Below are 18,314 nucleotides of genomic sequence, written 5' to 3' on the forward strand. Positions count from 1 at the left end.
TTGCAAAAGACAATGGTGTATTGTAAATGTGATGTTTTATGAAAAAATTTCCAATCATGCCTGCATTGTACAAGGATTCTTCTTCTTTTCCCATTCTTCTTCTGCCACAAAATATAAATTGGGATATTGTTTAAAAGAATCTATCTAGCCATGTAGGAACGTGTCATGAATGCAAACCAATTCCGAGTTTTCTCTATTCTATTAAAAATCGCTTTCTTGTTGCAGAAAGGATTTATGGAAAACTTCTTCAGGTTCAATACCATCTGAGAGTCGCACAAAAATATTGGGCAGATTTTCCGTCTGTATATAGCCGAGAATGAGACATGTCATGTTATTAATCATACCTTGCCACTTGCTTCGCACAGTTGAGATTACTTCTGTAAATGCAAGTGCAGTTCAGCAAAATTGTTTATAGCATGAATTTTGTTTCCGCTAATGTCCAGTGATATTGATTTTTCAGTCAGCCAACAGAGTTGCCTGTTTCCTCTATTTATGCTTCAAAGAAAATCATCTAGAGCGGAGTTTTCGTAATGTGGCTGATTACACATAGAATGGCAGATGAGTCAAGATTCCCTTCCTTATGTAAATGAAAATGAAATGCCGTCTCATTGGTATTCATTGACTCAAAGCTGATGTGAAGCAAATCGGTGCAGATGTTATTTGGTAAACACTAACTTTAATTCCTCCAGCTTCCCTTTTTTCCACTGTAATAGTTTCAAACAAGGCTTTTATAAGATATGCGGACTCTGAAATTATCTCAGCCCATCCAGCCACGATGTGCCAAGACTTAACTCAAGCTCCTCTAGAATGATGAGTTATTCATGCAGACCAAATGATGCTCCACTATAAAGAGGGCTGAAAGCACTCAAGTCTCATGTGTCACTCTAATGGTGTGTCTGCGGTCCATCCATCAGTCTTTCTCACTTTCTGTGTTTCTGTCTGCAGTTTGACTTCGTGGAGCTTTTGGATGGGCGGCGGCTCCTGGCTCAAGACATCCATGGTCTGGAGGGGCCTGTGGCTATGCAGCGAAGCCTAGTACCCATCACTACACATGACACAGGCTTTATCCAGTATATGGACACAGGCATCTGGCATTTGGCCATCTACAACGATGGAAAAGAAACTGAAACTGTCTCCTTCCTCACCACTGCCATAGGTGGGTGCCCTGGGCATGACCTGCTGCTAAAACCTGTAATAGCAAACCGTAATCCCTATAATACCAACCAGGAGCGACTTTACCGCAAACAGCACAGACTTGTAGGCCATGAGTCAGAAACACTGAGAGTTTAAGAGCCAAGGAAAGTGCAGGTTAATCAAGGTGAAGCTGAATATTACAAAATCAGGACATCAGTGCTATCCCACCATGCCCCTGAGTAGGGCATTGAGAGATCATAATATCCTCATTACCCTGAGTGTCTTCCAAGCGAATCAGGGGTCCAGCTTCTCAGAACCATTTGCATACAATTCAAAGTATGATTGTACCCTCCTGCTAGTGCCAGTTTTGATCACGATTTGCTCCAATTTCCATCTACTTTCCATATATCATTGTAGGAAAGATGTTTCCCTCCTCTAACTGTGTGGCACGCGGCTGTGTTTCAGACATACGTCCTTCTTTGTGGAGGTGACTTCATTTTGTACACTCCTCTTTGTTCTCCCTAAAGCGCCTTTGATTAGCACTGCTGTATCAAGCAAGGTGTGAGAGGGCCTAAGGTGTCGACTTTCACGGGGATGGCAGCTGGGAGCTGTTCTCACATGCTCTTTAATTAAAAGCTCCTGGGCCAGAGTCCATCTGTGACAGGGGCTGTGCCAGGCAGCAGATCGATGAGAAGCTGTCCTCAACACCAAGTGGAGACAGGCAAGAGATGCACTATGCCCTCCCGCTGTGCCAACAACAGCTGTAATTCAATACTTAATATATGATATGACACAAAAAGGGGGAGTCAGGGCAGTATGTTTACTCGTGCTTATTTCTTCTTGACTGGGTGTGCATGAAGGCCTCCTGTGGTTTACATAAGAGAAAACATAACTAGGTAAGGTAGTCTGGGGTGGGGCGAGAACTCTGTCTCGATTGAGTCGTATTGGAGCTGATCTGCTCACAGGAGCTCAGAGGGAGGCAGAGGGGCCCTTTTTAAAATGGGTCACCGGTTAAGTGCCCTTCAGCAGAAACTGAATCTTACCAACTGCCTCACTTGTATTGAGCCGTGGAGAAATGGAGTTGACCTTCAAGTAGAACAGCCCAGGTATAGAAATATATGTGAACAATATCGAACAGACACACTCAGAAACACCAGCAGCATTGTTTAAAAGACACTAAAAATTAAATTATTTCTGTGTTTCTGACAATGCTCGTAGAGAAAATTTATATATAGATCTTTTTCCTTGCCATCAGTGTACTCTCTATGTGCAGCAAATGAAGGGTTTTCTTGGTGCACATAGCCATGCCATAATACATCTGGGGGGATGGAGCGTCCGTGTCTTTAATCTGGGTTGCTCCTCATTACTTGGCTGTGACTCCATGGCAATGTGAAATGTGTCCCACTGAATGTTTTGTATCACAACCCTCTGGAGCATGAAGCCATTTGTCCCTGCTGCCTGGTGCCAGAAATGCTTCAGCCTAGGCACGGCAAAGCAAAGGGAAGCAAAAACCCAGCACCAGTGTCTTACTCTATGTCCCGTTTAACTCTCCAGCAGAAGTTCTTTCTGTACACAACCACCCATCATCCAAAGGTATTGAGCAACCTTAGAGAGCATGGCAAGTCGCTGATTAAACTTGCCTACTGCGCACTACTCTGTCCTCACCGACTGGAGACCCACACAATAGTTAGCTCCCCTGATATGAAGGGTAATGAATTTCAATGAAGCTCTGCTTGAATCCATGATTTATGCGCTGGCCTATGTTGAGTGTGTGGCTAAGAGATATTCAGGGCCTCCTTTCCATGCTCTCAGAGGAATCAGCCAATAGACATGGGCAATGTGCAGTCTACTAAACTGCAGCATTCAGAACAGGAGCACTCCAGTTCATGATTACTTAATTAAATGTGTATGTTGCAATGTTACAATGTTGCTCACCTATCAAATATCTCTGATATAGATACAATAACCTCTGTTATTGATGCTGGTATTCTAATGTCAGGGTATTGCGTTTGAATATCTCAGAGCCTTTCTTTATGAAAAATAATGGTAACCTATTTGAATCTATTGTATAAAGTGCAAATCTGGAATGTAATTATAAATCTGGGTGAGAATTGTTAATAGCTGGCTTGTAGACATCTATTCCTTTTCCCTAACCTTCAATCACTGCCCTACCTACACTGCTGGTCTCTGTAGCTTTGAGCAAAAAGTCCAAGCCTGCTGCTATAGTTAGATGTTCTTGTTGGAAGCCATCAAAACCCCACCAAAGTGCTGATTGCCTCAACCATGCCAGAGGATAGTTTCTCCTGCATCCCTTCACTAACACAAAATGGCAAAGGCAAGCCTGCAGCACATTAGATATCCGCAGCATTTCTCTGCTCGCTGCCTCCTCCTCCTCCTTTTTGCTGTATCTCTGGTCTGCCTGTATCTCTTTCTCCCTCCTCTCTTTGTCTTTTTTTTTTCCTCGGTCTTGCATTGCATCCTCAGTGATGATTGACTCTCCAGAGTAAAGGGAAGCTGAATCCATGGCTCACATTTCTAGCCATTTGTGGAGCACAAGAGATTCTTTGTTCTGTAAGTTTTGCCTCAGAGTTTCTGCTGCCTGAAGGCAATGGACAAGATTGAATATTTTTCAGCACCATTTCAGGCTTAATTCAGTGAGCATTGTGCTTCAGATTCCTGCTGCTGTCTGCAGAGATCAGTGGTCAGTCTTATTTCTAATAAAAGCAAGTGCCGGGACATGGTTCTGTAGCACAAATAACTGTTTTGCCAATTAATTTGATTTTGTTAGAGGGATTGCTAGAGGAAAGCTTGGAAAGAGTGTGCGTGCTTTGCTGATTGTTTGCATCAAAGTGCCTCAGTTTAAAGCCATACAGTTAATTGCAATGGCCACGTCAAAGCACTGCATGAAAATTGTAAATGACAGTGTAATTTATAAGAAAAACTTACAGTGTAAAACTGAGATCACAGAATAACTCACGATGCCGTCAGATTTACCAGTCACAGCAGATAAATGCGGGTTCCAGAGTTGCAGACACTGTGCCATAAAAGAGTTAATTAGGCAGCTAGTACATGTGGTACTTAAGAGACTTTAATTCCTTTGTAACTTTTCGTAGAAGCCTGAATAATTAGAACTTGTACCCTTTTAGTGAAAGCTCATATTTGTTGTGAAACATTAGTAACACTCAAAATGTTTTGCATTGAAAAAGAAATGTTGACAGGATTGGATCCTCCATGCTTATGACTGTCATTAGCAAAGGGATAATAATCAACCCAAAGAAAATGAGTGGGAGGAAAATTGTTTTTCAAACCACATTACTCAGAAAATCTTTTGATTGCTCTCTTGCAGACTCTATTGATGACTGTCCCAGTAACTGCTTTGGGAACGGTGACTGTATTGCTGGAACATGTCACTGCTTTTTAGGATTCAAAGGACCTGACTGTGGGCGAGGTGAGTCACTATCTCACTCATGTTACCTCTGTTAATCATTCAGATGCATTTTCCAATTTATATTCTCTGCATGGCTCGAACAAAACAATTTTACTCCACAATTGCTTTAGTTGTACTTAAGACCTGTTTTATTTAATTAGGCAGTAATACTCGAAATGGTTCAGTACTCATACTGGAGTATTGGGTTGCATATGAAAGAACTCTATAAAAAGCTTTAGATTATAGGGCTAGTATTCACTCATTCTTTCAATTATTAAAGAAAGGCTCTATTAGTTTTTCTCCACATAAAAACAAATTCAGGCAGCGTGTTAGAATGATGGTAGGTTGTTTTTGTTACCTCTTTACACATACTGAACTGCCATCTGTTATCCATGTGTTGATCAGCACCATGCCTGACACTTTAATTCAGCTAATTTTTGTTCTTATGTTTTTTACCAGCCATTGTTAAGACGTTAGATATTTGTTGGCTGCTTTTGTTAGAATATATGGCACATCTGCTCTAGATGCCAAGGTACAGTAGTTTGTGCTAAATAATATTTACCAGACAGGACACCCTTTAACATTTTGGTCATTGTCAGAGCGAGGCTTTAACAAACACTCACTATTCTTTGTGCATGAAGAAGTCCATTCAGATGGATGTATGCTGTCTGCTCTTTTCAAAGCTGCCTGTCCAGTGCTGTGCAGTGGGAATGGTCAATACCTAAAAGGTCGCTGCATGTGTCACAGCGGCTGGAAGGGCTCGGAGTGTGACGTTCCCACCAACCAGTGCATTGACATCACTTGCAGCAACCACGGGATCTGTATAGTCGGGACCTGTATCTGCAACCCTGGCTACAAGGGGGAAAACTGTGAAGAAGGTGATTGTTTTAATATGTCATGGTTATGTATCCTAAACTAATAAAATCCTACATAATGTGGCTGCTGTAACCGCCATCTTAGCCTGTTAGTGCTTGACATTTTACTCATAATGGGAATGGCTATTAAGTTGGTATGGCTTACAGTCTGTTGAGTAGTAAAGACAGGACATCCTCTATGAAGAGCATTATAGCCATAACAGTTCATAAGCCGCATCCTAGGTGACTTTTCCTGTATAAATCATGGCTATAAGGCATTATGTTAATGGAAACAGTCCATTTATTGTCTGAAATTCTGAAAAAAAGTCTGATGTTAATCTTCTGGGAACTTCAGATTCATCCTTTGCTGGATAAGGCTTGACCAGATAAGATTGAAGGAGCCATTGTGTTTGTCAGCTCTTGAAGGCTCTCATTTCAAGATGAAAAATGGACCCTGGGAGTTTGATAAATGGGGGTTTCTGACATCCATAGGCCCCCATTCTATTTTAGGTGGAGCGTTAGCCATAAGGAGTGGAGGGGAATGTGGACGAGAGCCCTTTAACATTTTTACCTTTCTTCCATATGACCTTCAGCCACAATGATTAATTGCCAGGAGAGAGTTTCTTGTCAGTTAGCCTCTGATCTTTGTGCCTTGTGCCCAAACCATCTGCTAAGAGGCAAGAGATCCTGTTTGTCTTACTATAACAGCCTTTATAGCCATTTATGTCATGGTAAAGGGGAGCTGCCATGCCGTGGCCTACAGCTCACAGTGACTAGATATTGCTCGTGCTTGGTGCCCGTTTGCCATCTGTGTGTACCATGTAAATATTGTTTGGTAGAAAAAAAACATTAATATTCTGATCATACTCTCCCACAACTCTTGTTCCTTTCAAAGTGAACACTCATTTAGCACGTCAAGGGAAGGCATTAATTTGATATTTGTTGACTAATTGAACTTGTACGGTGTGCACTGAGACAGTGTACAAAAGCCACTGCATGGGAAGCAAATGCAAACTCTTCAAACTGTCTAGAAACTAGAGTTGACTATCTAGTTTTGCCTAGAGGTCTGGCTGTTGCCCCAGGCTTTCCTTACCATTCCTGTAGATTCTGTTAATGGTTTTGGTTTATTCAGCTTTGAATTATGCATTATGGTGGCTTTGATTTGTGAGAAACATGCTCTTATTAAACAGCCTTCGCTCTCTGAGAGGATTTTTTGCTGTGAGATAATGGGAGGGTGCCAGCACAAGCGTGGGCAGTACCTGTAGTTTTGTGCCATGAGACATACTGTGAAAACAGCCATTTAATTAGCTTCTCCGTAAATCTTGTCACTGATTTTTGAAAAAAAGATGGACCTCCTTGAATAATTTACCCCCATTGGACACGAGCTAAGCTGAGTGCATCTGCAGCTGAACTGCAGCCTATTCCAGTTGCCATTGTACTTTGGCTCAAATAGAGATGCCAGGTTGCCTCTGAAAGAGAGAAACAGCAGGTGACTAGTGTGTCTAACACTCTCTCTTTGGAACCTTTTTAGTGGACTGCCTGGATCCAACATGCTCAGGCCGAGGGGTTTGCGTCCAGGGAGAGTGTCACTGCTTTGTTGGGTGGGGAGGGCCAGGATGTGAGAGCCCTAGGGCCTCCTGCATGGACCAGTGCTCTGGACACGGAGCTTTCCTGGCAGACACAGGAACCTGCAGCTGTGATCCCAACTGGACAGGCCATGACTGTGCTACAGGTGAGTACTTCACTCAAAAAAGAGTAAATATTGGCGAAAGCCCTTCTCATAGGCCAGTGCTGATTTAACTCTGATTAGCAAGTAAAAAAAAAAAGCAGTGCATCCACAGAAAATGTTGCCTTCAGTTCAGTTCAGTTAAATGTTTCTTAGTGTGGAATATGAGCAGGACATACACAATTATTAATGTAGCTTTTCAAAGACATAGAGAAAAAACAAAATGTAAATACTGAAGTAGTTTATTACTTATATCTTGGCATCTGGTCAGCACTGTGAGTGAATAAGGTAGCACGCGTTTAGTAGCTAATATAATTATAGGTGATATGTATAATAATTTTCAGGTTTAATGGATCACAACAACAAAATACCTTGACATCTCTTTTAGTGTACCTTTGGTAATTGCTTTTATCCTTTCAGAGGTAAATATTTGTTACTTTCTTTAAAGAAAATGGCTCACATAAAAGCCATAATTATTCTCATCAGTGATCAGTAGGAGGTCCTTCGATGGCTATCAGATTCTTTTGATTTGGTTCTAAATGTAATTCTCTTACAAATGGTTGTAGTTGTAGAAAAAAGAAAGACAGATAACAGAGATGTTGTCAGAGCCATGATCTAATGCAAGTTTTCGCTCTTTTTTGGGTTCTGGATTTCTTTACATCAGTGCATTGGTTCACAGCTGACTTTTTTCCTGCTCTGAAGCGTTGTTCCTATTGCGTTCATCTCGTCCATGGGGAATTGTTATTCAAAGTGTAGAAACAGCATATGATACAGTTTCATAGCTAGAATATACCTTCTACAGGATGTAAGCACGAAAAAAAGGTTTTGTGTTTTTTACAGTATAGGTTACAAGTAGATTCTTAAAGTGCCGCGAAACATAGGTAACATCAGATTTGCACTCTGAGAAGTCTAACCAAATTCACATTAGAGGAAAAAAAAATTTTTTTTGTCTAAACATGAAGAATTTAAAAATTCACTCGACATATAAATGTGTTTATATTTGTTGACTGTATTTGTAGCAGATGGAAGTTTCAGAGAGCTCCAGCTCAAATTTGTTTATACAGGGACCAGAACAATTTTCAGTATTTTCATTTGCACACAATTTGGATCCTCAGAAAATATTTTTGAAAAGACTATTTTAATACACCAGTCGCTTTGCTTCATGAATCCTTTTATATTCTTGGCAGACGCAATGACCTATTAGGTAATCCTGAGGATTTTAAGGGGAAATGGGCAGTTAGTCTGAGTTTGCCTCACAGAGAAAAAAAGCTCTGCAAATGATGATGAGCTGGCTTTTTATTCTCCTTTATCCTGCTCATTGTAGAGTTTTCTGTGGTCTAATACGACACTAAGCTTGGTGGTAGGGCAGTATAGTTGGCACCGATAACCTTTCAGACATGGCAAAGAAAAAGATGGAAAGCTTTCGATACATTTTTCAAGATTCTTTATCGCCTCTTGCACTATTCTTTTAAGTCAGAAACTCGTTTTCTCGTGTTGCTTTGGGACAGTACAGCCTAGGTGAGCACGGCTGGTATAATGCTGTTAGTAGCCATAAAACAATGCCTGAGGTTTTATGTCCTTTAATATGTGTGTTTTTATGCCATTTTTGCTATTCCTCCACCCAGAGGAAAGTTTGTTTACTCTGTCCTTTAGTGCAAATGGTAACTGCCATCATGGGAATGGGGGTATTTCTCACTGAGGGCTCCTCTGGCCACAGATAATGAGGGTTTGCCTGCAGGCTGTAATTGGATCTTTATCATGTTAAAGGTTTCTACTTTGTTCCAAGTGAACAGTTGTCTCACAGTCAGTTTGAGTCTGTTTTCTCTGACCACTGTGTGTTGTAGTAACTGGTTGAGTTTATGGGAGAGGGGGGGATTGTGTGTGGGGGGTTTTTTTTCCGCATTTTTCTTGATTTTTAAAAAAAAATATTGTGTTCTTGAGCTCAATCACTGTTGTTTACTAATGTTCACTATGCTCATTACTACTTCCTTCTTAACTGTAATATTTTTCAGAGGACGTAGAAGGTGTAGTTTGACAGAAAATATTTTATTCATAAAATGATTTATAAGCTCTAACTATTCCGTGTTTGCATGTGATTTCCGTTTGTTTGTATGTTGGTGTGCATAAGCAGCCTGTCAGGCACTAATACTGCCAGCACACTTTACCTAGAAATCAAAAGTCAGATGGAAAATCAGCATTTGCATACTTTGTGCTGAGCTGTAATTAGCAGAAGAGAGTGATTCTGATAAAAGCTTTTTAAGCTGGTAATGCCATGTTATGGTTTGTGGCTGAAAATACCACTCTGATTTAATTTGTAACAATGGCAAAATAGGCACTGTAAAGGCGGTAATTGACTTATTACAAGATTTTACCTCCAGTTTGGTCCCCTGTGGTCAAATTTGAATTGGCTTGGCTAATAAGCCAGGAATACATGGCTATTGTTCATCGTTGCCCATACTGCTAAGCCCCTTTTATTACAAAGTAGTTAATAAAGAGGTTAACATTTCAATGAGATTCATAAGTAATCTGTCAGCGTTTAATTTCTTTCAGCTTTCAGCTTGTCATACTCTCCCTCGAGTTCATGTGATGAGGGTAATGTCCCAGGCTCTATCACACCCAGTCAGGGAGGTCTTTCAGCTGCCACACAATAGCATCAGCCAGGCTTTACAGCAGCACTGTCTTTCAGTCTCCTTCATTGCGTCAGTGTACTTCTTCCTCTCGTGTGCAGCACTTAGAGAAAATGAAGAAGAAAACCCCCCCCACCAAAAACCAGTGTATTCATATCCTCTGCTTCAAATCATTTTGTGGAATCTTGCCTCCTTCCTGTAGACCACAGTAGAACATGTTGCAAAGCTTTGACCGCTTCGTGTACAAGAAGGGACATAACGTTTACAGTTTAATCAAAATGGCAGAAGTGACATTGTTGCCATTTCTACAAAAAGTTTCAGCTGAGCATTTTTTCCTCTTCACGCCTTTTGTAGCACAAAAAGCTAAATTTACAAAAGAGGAGAAGAGGAGAGGAAAAGAATAAGTCTGCTAAGGCTGCCACAATCCTTGTCTTTTCTTGGTAATGGACTTATTAGATTTGTATTGTCAAAAAGGATTGCCCCTTATGAGGTGCAGGAATTTCTTTTCAGCTGCCATCAGACAAGGTAGTGGAGCGTGGCTGCCTTTCCTTGACAATAAATTCTGGATTTGTCTTTTTTTCACCCTTGTCGCCTTGTCCCATCACCGCCTTGTCTTCCCTTTTCCATCCCACTTCCACCTCCCCCCCTCCTTTTCTTTCTTTCTGTCTTCCCCCCACTCTCTTTTTTTTGTCCCTTTCTATTTCTCTGTCTCCCACAGAGATTTGTGCATCGGACTGTGGTGGTCATGGCATTTGTGTTTCGGGCACCTGCCGCTGTGACGATGGCTGGATGGGCACTGGGTGTGACCAGAGGGCGTGTCACCCACGCTGCAACGAACATGGCACTTGTAAGGACGGCAAATGCGAATGCAGTCCGGGTTGGAACGGAGAACACTGCACTATTGGTAAGATGGGAATAGGTTTTGGGTTTGGTTGGGGCGGGTGGTGTCTCTGTGTTTGGGAGGGGTTTGGGAGGCCAACAAAGGCAAAGACTGACATTCTGCCTGCCTATGTGAAGGGAAGGGTCTAGGTGGAGAAGAGTGGGAAAAGCATGCTTAATTGAATTTGTGCAACTCAGTAAAGCATGAACAGGTTTACTCAAGGATCTGAAGCTTGCCTTCATGCATTTTAATGTGGGAATGTGCTAAGGTGTCCTTTCATTTTACTCATCCTTTTCCTCATCTTTTTCTTTGCTCCCTTTCCGTTTACTATTAATTTCAAATGCTTACATGTGAGTCATTGTGAGTAGGTCAACCACTGCTTTTCGCTGTGTTTATGCTAGCGATTGTTCCCCTCCAAACACTTGCAAAGTAAGGTTTTCAAAACCTTGACTGAATGTCAAGAGCTTTCCTGAAAACCTTGGCTCACATAAGCCAGTAGAAAGTTCAGCCTACTAGAGTCATTATATGCTGTGTATTTTGCAGTGGTTCTATGCTAGGAATAGTTCATGGATTGATCATTTTGGTATAGTTTTTGTATTTTTGGGGGTGAAAAAAGAAAACAGTTTATAATTAAAAAGAGCAGCATGGTCTACACAACACTTTAGATTGAAAATGTGCTTTCAGCATGTTTGCTTTGATGGAGGTGGCACTCCCGCTGTGAGCATTTTGTGAGCATTTTTCTGTCACCGGGAAATGGTGACTGCAGTAATATGCAAACATCAAAGTGCCCCCAAGTTGTTATCATAACTAAGCAGTAGTTGACCTCTGTTTGTGACCTGTCCTCTTTGTTTCACATGCCCTTGTTTGACAGGATGGCATGAAGATAATTTAGTTCTGCTGTTGGATTTCTGAGGTTTGACAGTTTCAGTTTAACTTGAGGTCATTAAGAGAAGTGTTTTAATGCAGTTAGCTTTCTGATATTTCTGATATTTTGTGTCAACGCTGTCAAACCTCTATTAAACATTGGAGAAAATCCACAGGATATGCTATGTGATGTCTGCTTTGCAAGACTGCAACTTTGGCATTCTGTGTTCATGTATGGATGCATCTCTTCTCTTCTCTTCTCTTGATAATATTGGATAAGCTATTTGAATGGATTTATAGAGCTATATAAAAGATGTACCAATCAATTGACCACAGACTGCAATTGGCTGGCAGCCTGGACCGGTGACCAGCCAGTTAGTCTCATATAAGTCTGATTACAAGTGGATCCACTTCATGCATGGATAACACAGCCCGACAGACACGCTAACATGTCATTAGTGTGTGTCTGTGGCCATAAGCAAGTTTTTTTTCTGATTATTGTGGAAGACGCAAAATTCACCAAAACTTTGTAGCAATAAACGTGACACTAGCTAGACTGAAGCCAGCAGACTAAGTAAGAGTCTCAGTATGAGTAGTGAAAATATCTAAGCCGTTAACATGAAAATTATGGAGATGGGTAAAAAACAGAAAAGGGTTGATGCCCTGTTATCTAGTAATAAACTTTCTGAAAAATAAAGTAAGTAATTTAAATCTAAATCTATACATATTAAATACAATTGTATATGCTGTAATATAAACCTGTTGCAACTGCTTTTTGTTTATTAAGGTAAAATATCTCGGGTAGAGGTGGGTGTACTGCAGAAAGCGCACCTCTGTCCAGTAGCACACTTTATTTTCACTTGTTTAACTTAAAGAAAATTCTGTGACTTAACTTCTGTTGGGGGAAATGTAAAGTTTAATTGTTTAATTATTCAAACCTAATTTTACATTGACAAAAACTTAATTTGTGCAAGTATGTGCTGTCAGTTATAGTTTTCAGGAAAAGAAAGTACTATGCGCTAGTATTCTAGCACTTTTTATATTTACTCCATGTTTACTTCAGTGCTGTTGCAGAAACAAATGTCTCAGTGGTATACAGTATGACACATTCATCTAAACGGAACTACCAAACGGAGTATGTGTTAAAATAAGGTCCGCAGCAGTCAGCTTTGTGTTACTAATATAGGAATAGAATTAAACTAAAGCTCTGTCACTGTTTGCTGACAGCTGTTACTGAGCAAGGTGCCAAATGGACAAAGATCTTTTTTTCTCACAGCAGTCTCATGCATATTTTGAACCAGGGCTGCATGAGCCTCGACTCAGTTTGTGAATGTTTTATACACTGGCTTTACATTATTGATGGGGCTTTTATAAGTGCCATATTGAGATCCCCACTGAACAAGAATATTCTTCCATGTCGTCCATTTAGAAGCTAAAGATCTCGATTTGAATCAATTTTCATTATCGAGAGCTCCGCGTTGGCCTCGAGTCTCAAGCTGTGGAGCACAGGAGATCCGATTTGGCCCGTGCGCTGGCAAAGCCTCTGGCGACCTTATCATATATAGAGGTGTTTGAAAATTAAAAGCACCGTTTGTTGAACATCCTGACCTCCTGTGCAATATCGCTTAAGAGATTTAAGTGAAGTAACGTGCGCATCAATCATGTTGCCTTTTAAACACTCCCCTGAGACGTTCTGCCGATCTCAGCAGTTACTAAATAGTGACAGATTTCACGTTTTTATCCTTTTGCTCGCTTCCTCTGACTCTTTCTCACTTTCATTCTCTTTCTCTGTGTTCCACAACTATCCCTGCCTTTTTTCCATTTCCATCTCTCTCCTCTGTGTTGGTTCGTATTTGTTGTGTTGCTTGTAGTGCGTGCATGTAATGCTTCACGTCAGCATTTTTCGTCTTTTTTAATTACCTTTTGTACTGTAAACTAACACATTGCCTTGCTGTCCTGTCATGGAAGTGGCACTGTTCAGACCTCCCTTATATGTCCTGTCTTTTATCTCCCAAGCTCACTATCTGGATAAGGTAGTGAAAGGTATGGCATTCCTCCTTCCTTCTATTTTGGCCTCCTCCCATTGTAAATCCAGCCAGCATTAACAAATCATATGCACACACCATGCTTTTCCCCTACATTGACATATGCAAACACTATGCACTTCTTGTTCAACTCATTCTTAAGATCCCACATCTCCCATCAACTTTTATTTTACCATATTGTCACACAGTAATCTCCACTTAGCACTTTCGCACCTGGTTAGTGAATTTATGGGGCTTTCTTTATGTGTTGAGTAATTGGTGTGCTTGTATCCTTTCTTTCTCAATTGGGGGATGTTGGGAAAGGGCCTTTATAACCTGTGCCATGCATTATGAATGAGCATGCAGCTGTGAGAGGGGCCTGATAGGTGCTGAGGCCGCATCCTCTCTAATTAAAAGAGTTCATGGTCTGGTTGGTGCTGGGTAAGCAGGGGGTACAGGCTTTGCTGCAGCCCTGCCTTCCTGCCTCCAGCTACCCTTCTTGCTCTCACTGCGTCCTTGGTAATGGACCACCTGGCATAGGATGGTCTGCCAGAGGAGGTCTTCGAACACTTGCAAGCTCACGTTTGGAGCTGTTTCAGGAAGGATTGGGTAGAGCTCAGCAGGGACTCCTCTCTGAAAGGCATGCCAATTAAGTTGAAGTGGTGCCAATTGAAAGTGTATTTTTATTTATCCCTCTAATAAACATTGTGAGCTTTCTAATCATCTGTCTCTACTGGTTTAACCACAGTTGTTTTGTCCATTTGTTCAGTAATAACACAAGAAATGACCGAAAGTTCCTGGACACAAGGCTTCAGTGCACAATCTTGTTTTTATTGGAGTTCTAGATGAGTTTTTGTTTTACTTATAATTGCTGAGAAAACATTTGTCAACATGCCTTATACAGTAGTTATTGGCCGCTCTCCTAAGCAGCTGTTCACAGTTCATCAAATGTCCACGGCCCATGGACTGCTCTGTAGTGTGGACAAACAGCTCCAATTGAAAAAGCCTGAACCAAACTTATTTACCTGAACCAAACTAGTTATTTAACAGGTTTAAATAATCAAATAAGGATTTGGGTTATCTGGTGAAATGTGTTCCTGATTACTATTTTATATTATGTTTTACTATTGGAAATATAGTTCTGTTTTGGGGTTCTTTTTTCATGGTTACAATAAGACGTGATTGTAGTGCAGAATTTTAGCTTTAATCCAAGAGGTTTAACAGTAGTATTACACTGACCTTTTATAAATTATAGCCATTTGTATACATAGTCCTACATTTTCCGAGCCTCCAGAGTAATTGGAAAATTGATTAACATGCAGTTTCACAACCAGGTGAGCTGCTCATATCATTATTTTACGACAGATTCAACAAATAAAAAATTTGGAGTTGATTAACATTTTGAACATGTATTCGGTAGCTTCTCGCTGGAATTCTCAAGATTAGGTACAAAGAAATGTTGATGCAAGTGAAGGAAAAAGCCATTGCATTCTTAAAAAAGAATAATAATATAATAGTAAGAAATTAACTTGAGCCCTAAAACTTTAGTAATGCGCAAAAGAATAATTTGGTACAATTTGTCCCAGAATGATGGGAAGTTGAAAAGTATACAGTAGTCAAAAGAACTGCTGTTGATCTGAAGAAAACCACACTGTCCAACATGGTTTAGACAATGTTATGGCATGGCTGTGTATGGCGTCCAGTGTAACTGGCCACTAGTGTTTATTGATCAAACTACTGAAAGAAAAGCTGGAATAATTCGAAGTGTACGGGGCTGTATCTCTGCTCAGATTCAGCCAAATGCGACAGAAATGATCGGACGACTTAGTAAACTTAGTAAACTGCACAAGCAACTCAAGAGTTTCTCAAAGCCAGGAAATGGGATATTCTTCAGTGCCCAAGTCAGTCATCTGATGTCAGCCCAGTAGAGCATGCTTTTCAGTTACTGAAAACAAAAATAAAGGCAGAGACCCACAAACAAGCAGCCACTGAAGGTGGCTGCAGTAAAGGCCTGGCAGAGCATCTAAAGGAAGCAAGCACTGCATTTGATTACAACTATGTGGTGTAGAATTCACAAAGTCATTGCCTGTCGTGATTTTCACAAAGTATTTAAAACAGTGCTTATTTTTAAAATTACATTACTTTTTTCAATGACTGCATCAAATTGCTAGGAAAACCAGACCTGCTCTCTTCTAAATGAGACATCGGGTCTCAATGGGACCACCTGTATACATTTTTTATCCGGTCTTCCTTCTCTCACCCCACCTGGTCTCGGCAGATGGCCGCCCCTCCCTGAGCCTGGTTCTGCCGGAGGTTTCTTCCTGTTAAAAGGGAGTTTTTCCTTCCCGCTGTTGCCAAGGTGCTTGCTCATTGGGGGTAAAATGAATGTTGGATTTTTCTCTGTTTGTATTATTGTAGGGCTGATAATGGGGGACTATATAAAAATGACTGCAATTCCTAAACAGTGAATGCAATGCTTTTGTCGTTGTTAAAACCCTTGTGCACTTGAATCACATCTTGATTTATTTAAATTCTAAAAAGCAGCATTAAAGCAAAAGGGGAATTGTTGCCTATGCCATTAAAAACATTTATATGGGATAAATGTGCATAAGTAAAAGCAGTGTGGGCTGTTCTTTGAATTGTTTATGCTATGACTCATGTCATAGTGTCACCTTTACTCTGTAGCTAACCGAGAGATCTACAACAGTCATCCTCCTAAATGCGTATACTTGTTTCTGTCTCACTACTGATCTTTCTCCCATTCATATGTCCACCAATCACTACACCTGTCTCTTCTTTTCTCAGTATCTCCCTCTTTTGCTCCCATTCTTTCTGTGTGATGTAAAAGCATACAGTAGAGAATGCTGCCCCACTGTCTTTAGTCGATAAAATGGGTCAGTTTAATATTCTTTCTATCAAGGCAGCCTTCCTGCAACACAAACCGCTGTTAAGATGTGTTTTTGATATCCTGTGAATTTACCCTATGCCTCTGTGAGAGGATACAGATCACAAGGTATCAGATAAATGTCGAAGAATGGGCAAGATCATCCTCTAATCTATGCCCTTGTAAAGATATAACCAAAGAAAAACATTGGAATATTGTACCTGTCGTTATGCTCCAGCCAGCTTTTCACTCCCTTGGGGTCGCTTCCCCCGGAACAGTAGTTCTTGCAAAGCCTGCCTCTGCACAAAGCTACTGAGGTAACCTTTATCCATTTTAAACTATACTATGTTATATTCTTTTCTTCTTCTCATAATGACAAAACAAGCATTGTATGTTATTGATAGCTGAAAAGTGTCTTGGGACAGTTTATCAAATAATAAAATGAATTATTTTTTCAATAAGTAAAACACCAAACTCTTGTTTTTTTCAGCGGACGGAAATACCAGCACAATACACCACTGCTCTCATTAACGAACTGTAGCGGCATAGATATGAGAGTCCAGTCCACTGTAGTAATGAGTGAATATTGATGTAGAAGATCCCGCTTATCTGATTTTACTGCAAAGGGATATTAGAAGCTTCACGGAAGGTATATCAAATTAATCAGCCTCTGCCGAGGGTCATTGTGGCTGCCCTCACCCATTTAAAATCTTATTGTTACCCGATAAATATTAGCTCTCACCTCACATTTGTCATTTTTTTCAAATTTGTAGTTTTCTTTTCCCATAAATAGCGTACAGTGTCCGTGTGTTACTGCTATTTGATTTTCATTGCCGACCTTTGTCTTTGTCCATTTTGTTACGCAGAGGGCTGCCCTGGTTTGTGCAATGGAAATGGTAGGTGCACTCTGGGTAACAATGGCTGGTACTGTGTGTGCCAGCTGGGCTGGAGGGGCACTGGCTGTGACACCTCTATGGAAACTGCCTGCAGTGATGTCAAGGACAACGATGGAGGTAAAGTCACAAACAACACACAATGGTGCCTTCTGACACTGGCCAGGCATCAACAGGGACTCTTAACCAGACATGATTTGACTATAAAATTAACCACCCTTGTGCTTGAGAATATCCTGTACGTACATTTATGCTTTCCAGGCTCAGTTGCTCTCTTATACAGGTGAAGTTGAGGAATGGCTTCCAGCCAGGCACCTGGACAACAGGTTTTTATTAAAAAGCAGAGTACCTGGCCCTGAGGTCTTGAACATTCGCCGGCCCCAGGAGGAAGTCTACGCTCTGCCCTCTAACTAGCCCTGAGCAGAGCCAGGCACACACACAGAGCCAGCCAGGAGGCTGCACCACTCTTGAGGCCAAGTGGGAGACGTGACTTCCTTTCTTCCAGACCTCATTCTGGGCTTGAGCTATGCACTAGCATCCCTTATTTATGCAGGGGCTGTTTGTCTTCCGATCACTGTACAGGGACCACACAGCTCTCAATAGTAAAAGGAGGGTGCTTCTGGGGATTTGACTGAATCCTGACAGCAGGGTTTATTTTTATCACCCATCTGGCCAGATAGGCCCCTTAAAGCAAAGGCTAGGGAGTCCAGTGACCCACTTCAGCAAAGAAAAGTGCAATGCACAGCAGCTCTCTTTGTCATGTATTCCTTAAATTACTGACAGAGAGCCATGAGCAATGTTACAAGTTCCGACCATCAAATAAGGAGGATATACACACGCGTACACGTAAGAAACACTGAGTAAAGCAACAGGTCGGAACTGCTCTATTTTTTCTCACTGCTATGGTATATTAAATAAATTATATATTTAATTTTGACTCCTATTCATGTATATAAATTGTCTCTGTTTGTGTAATAATACAACAGGCAAATAAATAATCC

General features: G+C 40.9%; 1 protein-coding gene across 1 annotated transcript in view; it reads left to right on the top strand.

Annotated features, from left to right (window-relative positions):
- Nucleotides 1-18,314, top strand: part of tenm4 (teneurin transmembrane protein 4) — a 147,307-nt gene that overhangs the window by 79,595 nt on the left and 49,398 nt on the right. The window contains exons 11-17 of the mRNA XM_085430647.1: nucleotides 946-1,156; nucleotides 4,481-4,582; nucleotides 5,245-5,439; nucleotides 6,947-7,147; nucleotides 10,487-10,672; nucleotides 13,529-13,555; nucleotides 17,287-17,433. Of these exons, the coding sequence (XP_085286773.1) occupies nucleotides 946-1,156; nucleotides 4,481-4,582; nucleotides 5,245-5,439; nucleotides 6,947-7,147; nucleotides 10,487-10,672; nucleotides 13,529-13,555; nucleotides 17,287-17,433 (1,069 nt within the window). The remainder of the gene's footprint in view (nucleotides 1-945; nucleotides 1,157-4,480; nucleotides 4,583-5,244; nucleotides 5,440-6,946; nucleotides 7,148-10,486; nucleotides 10,673-13,528; nucleotides 13,556-17,286; nucleotides 17,434-18,314) is intronic.

The sequence above is a fragment of the Copadichromis virginalis genome, linkage group LG14, assembly GCF_057382275.1.
Source record: "Copadichromis virginalis isolate Kocher_CV1m ecotype Utaka linkage group LG14, C_Virginalis_male_GT1.1, whole genome shotgun sequence".
Lineage (NCBI taxonomy): Eukaryota > Metazoa > Chordata > Actinopteri > Cichliformes > Cichlidae > Copadichromis > Copadichromis virginalis.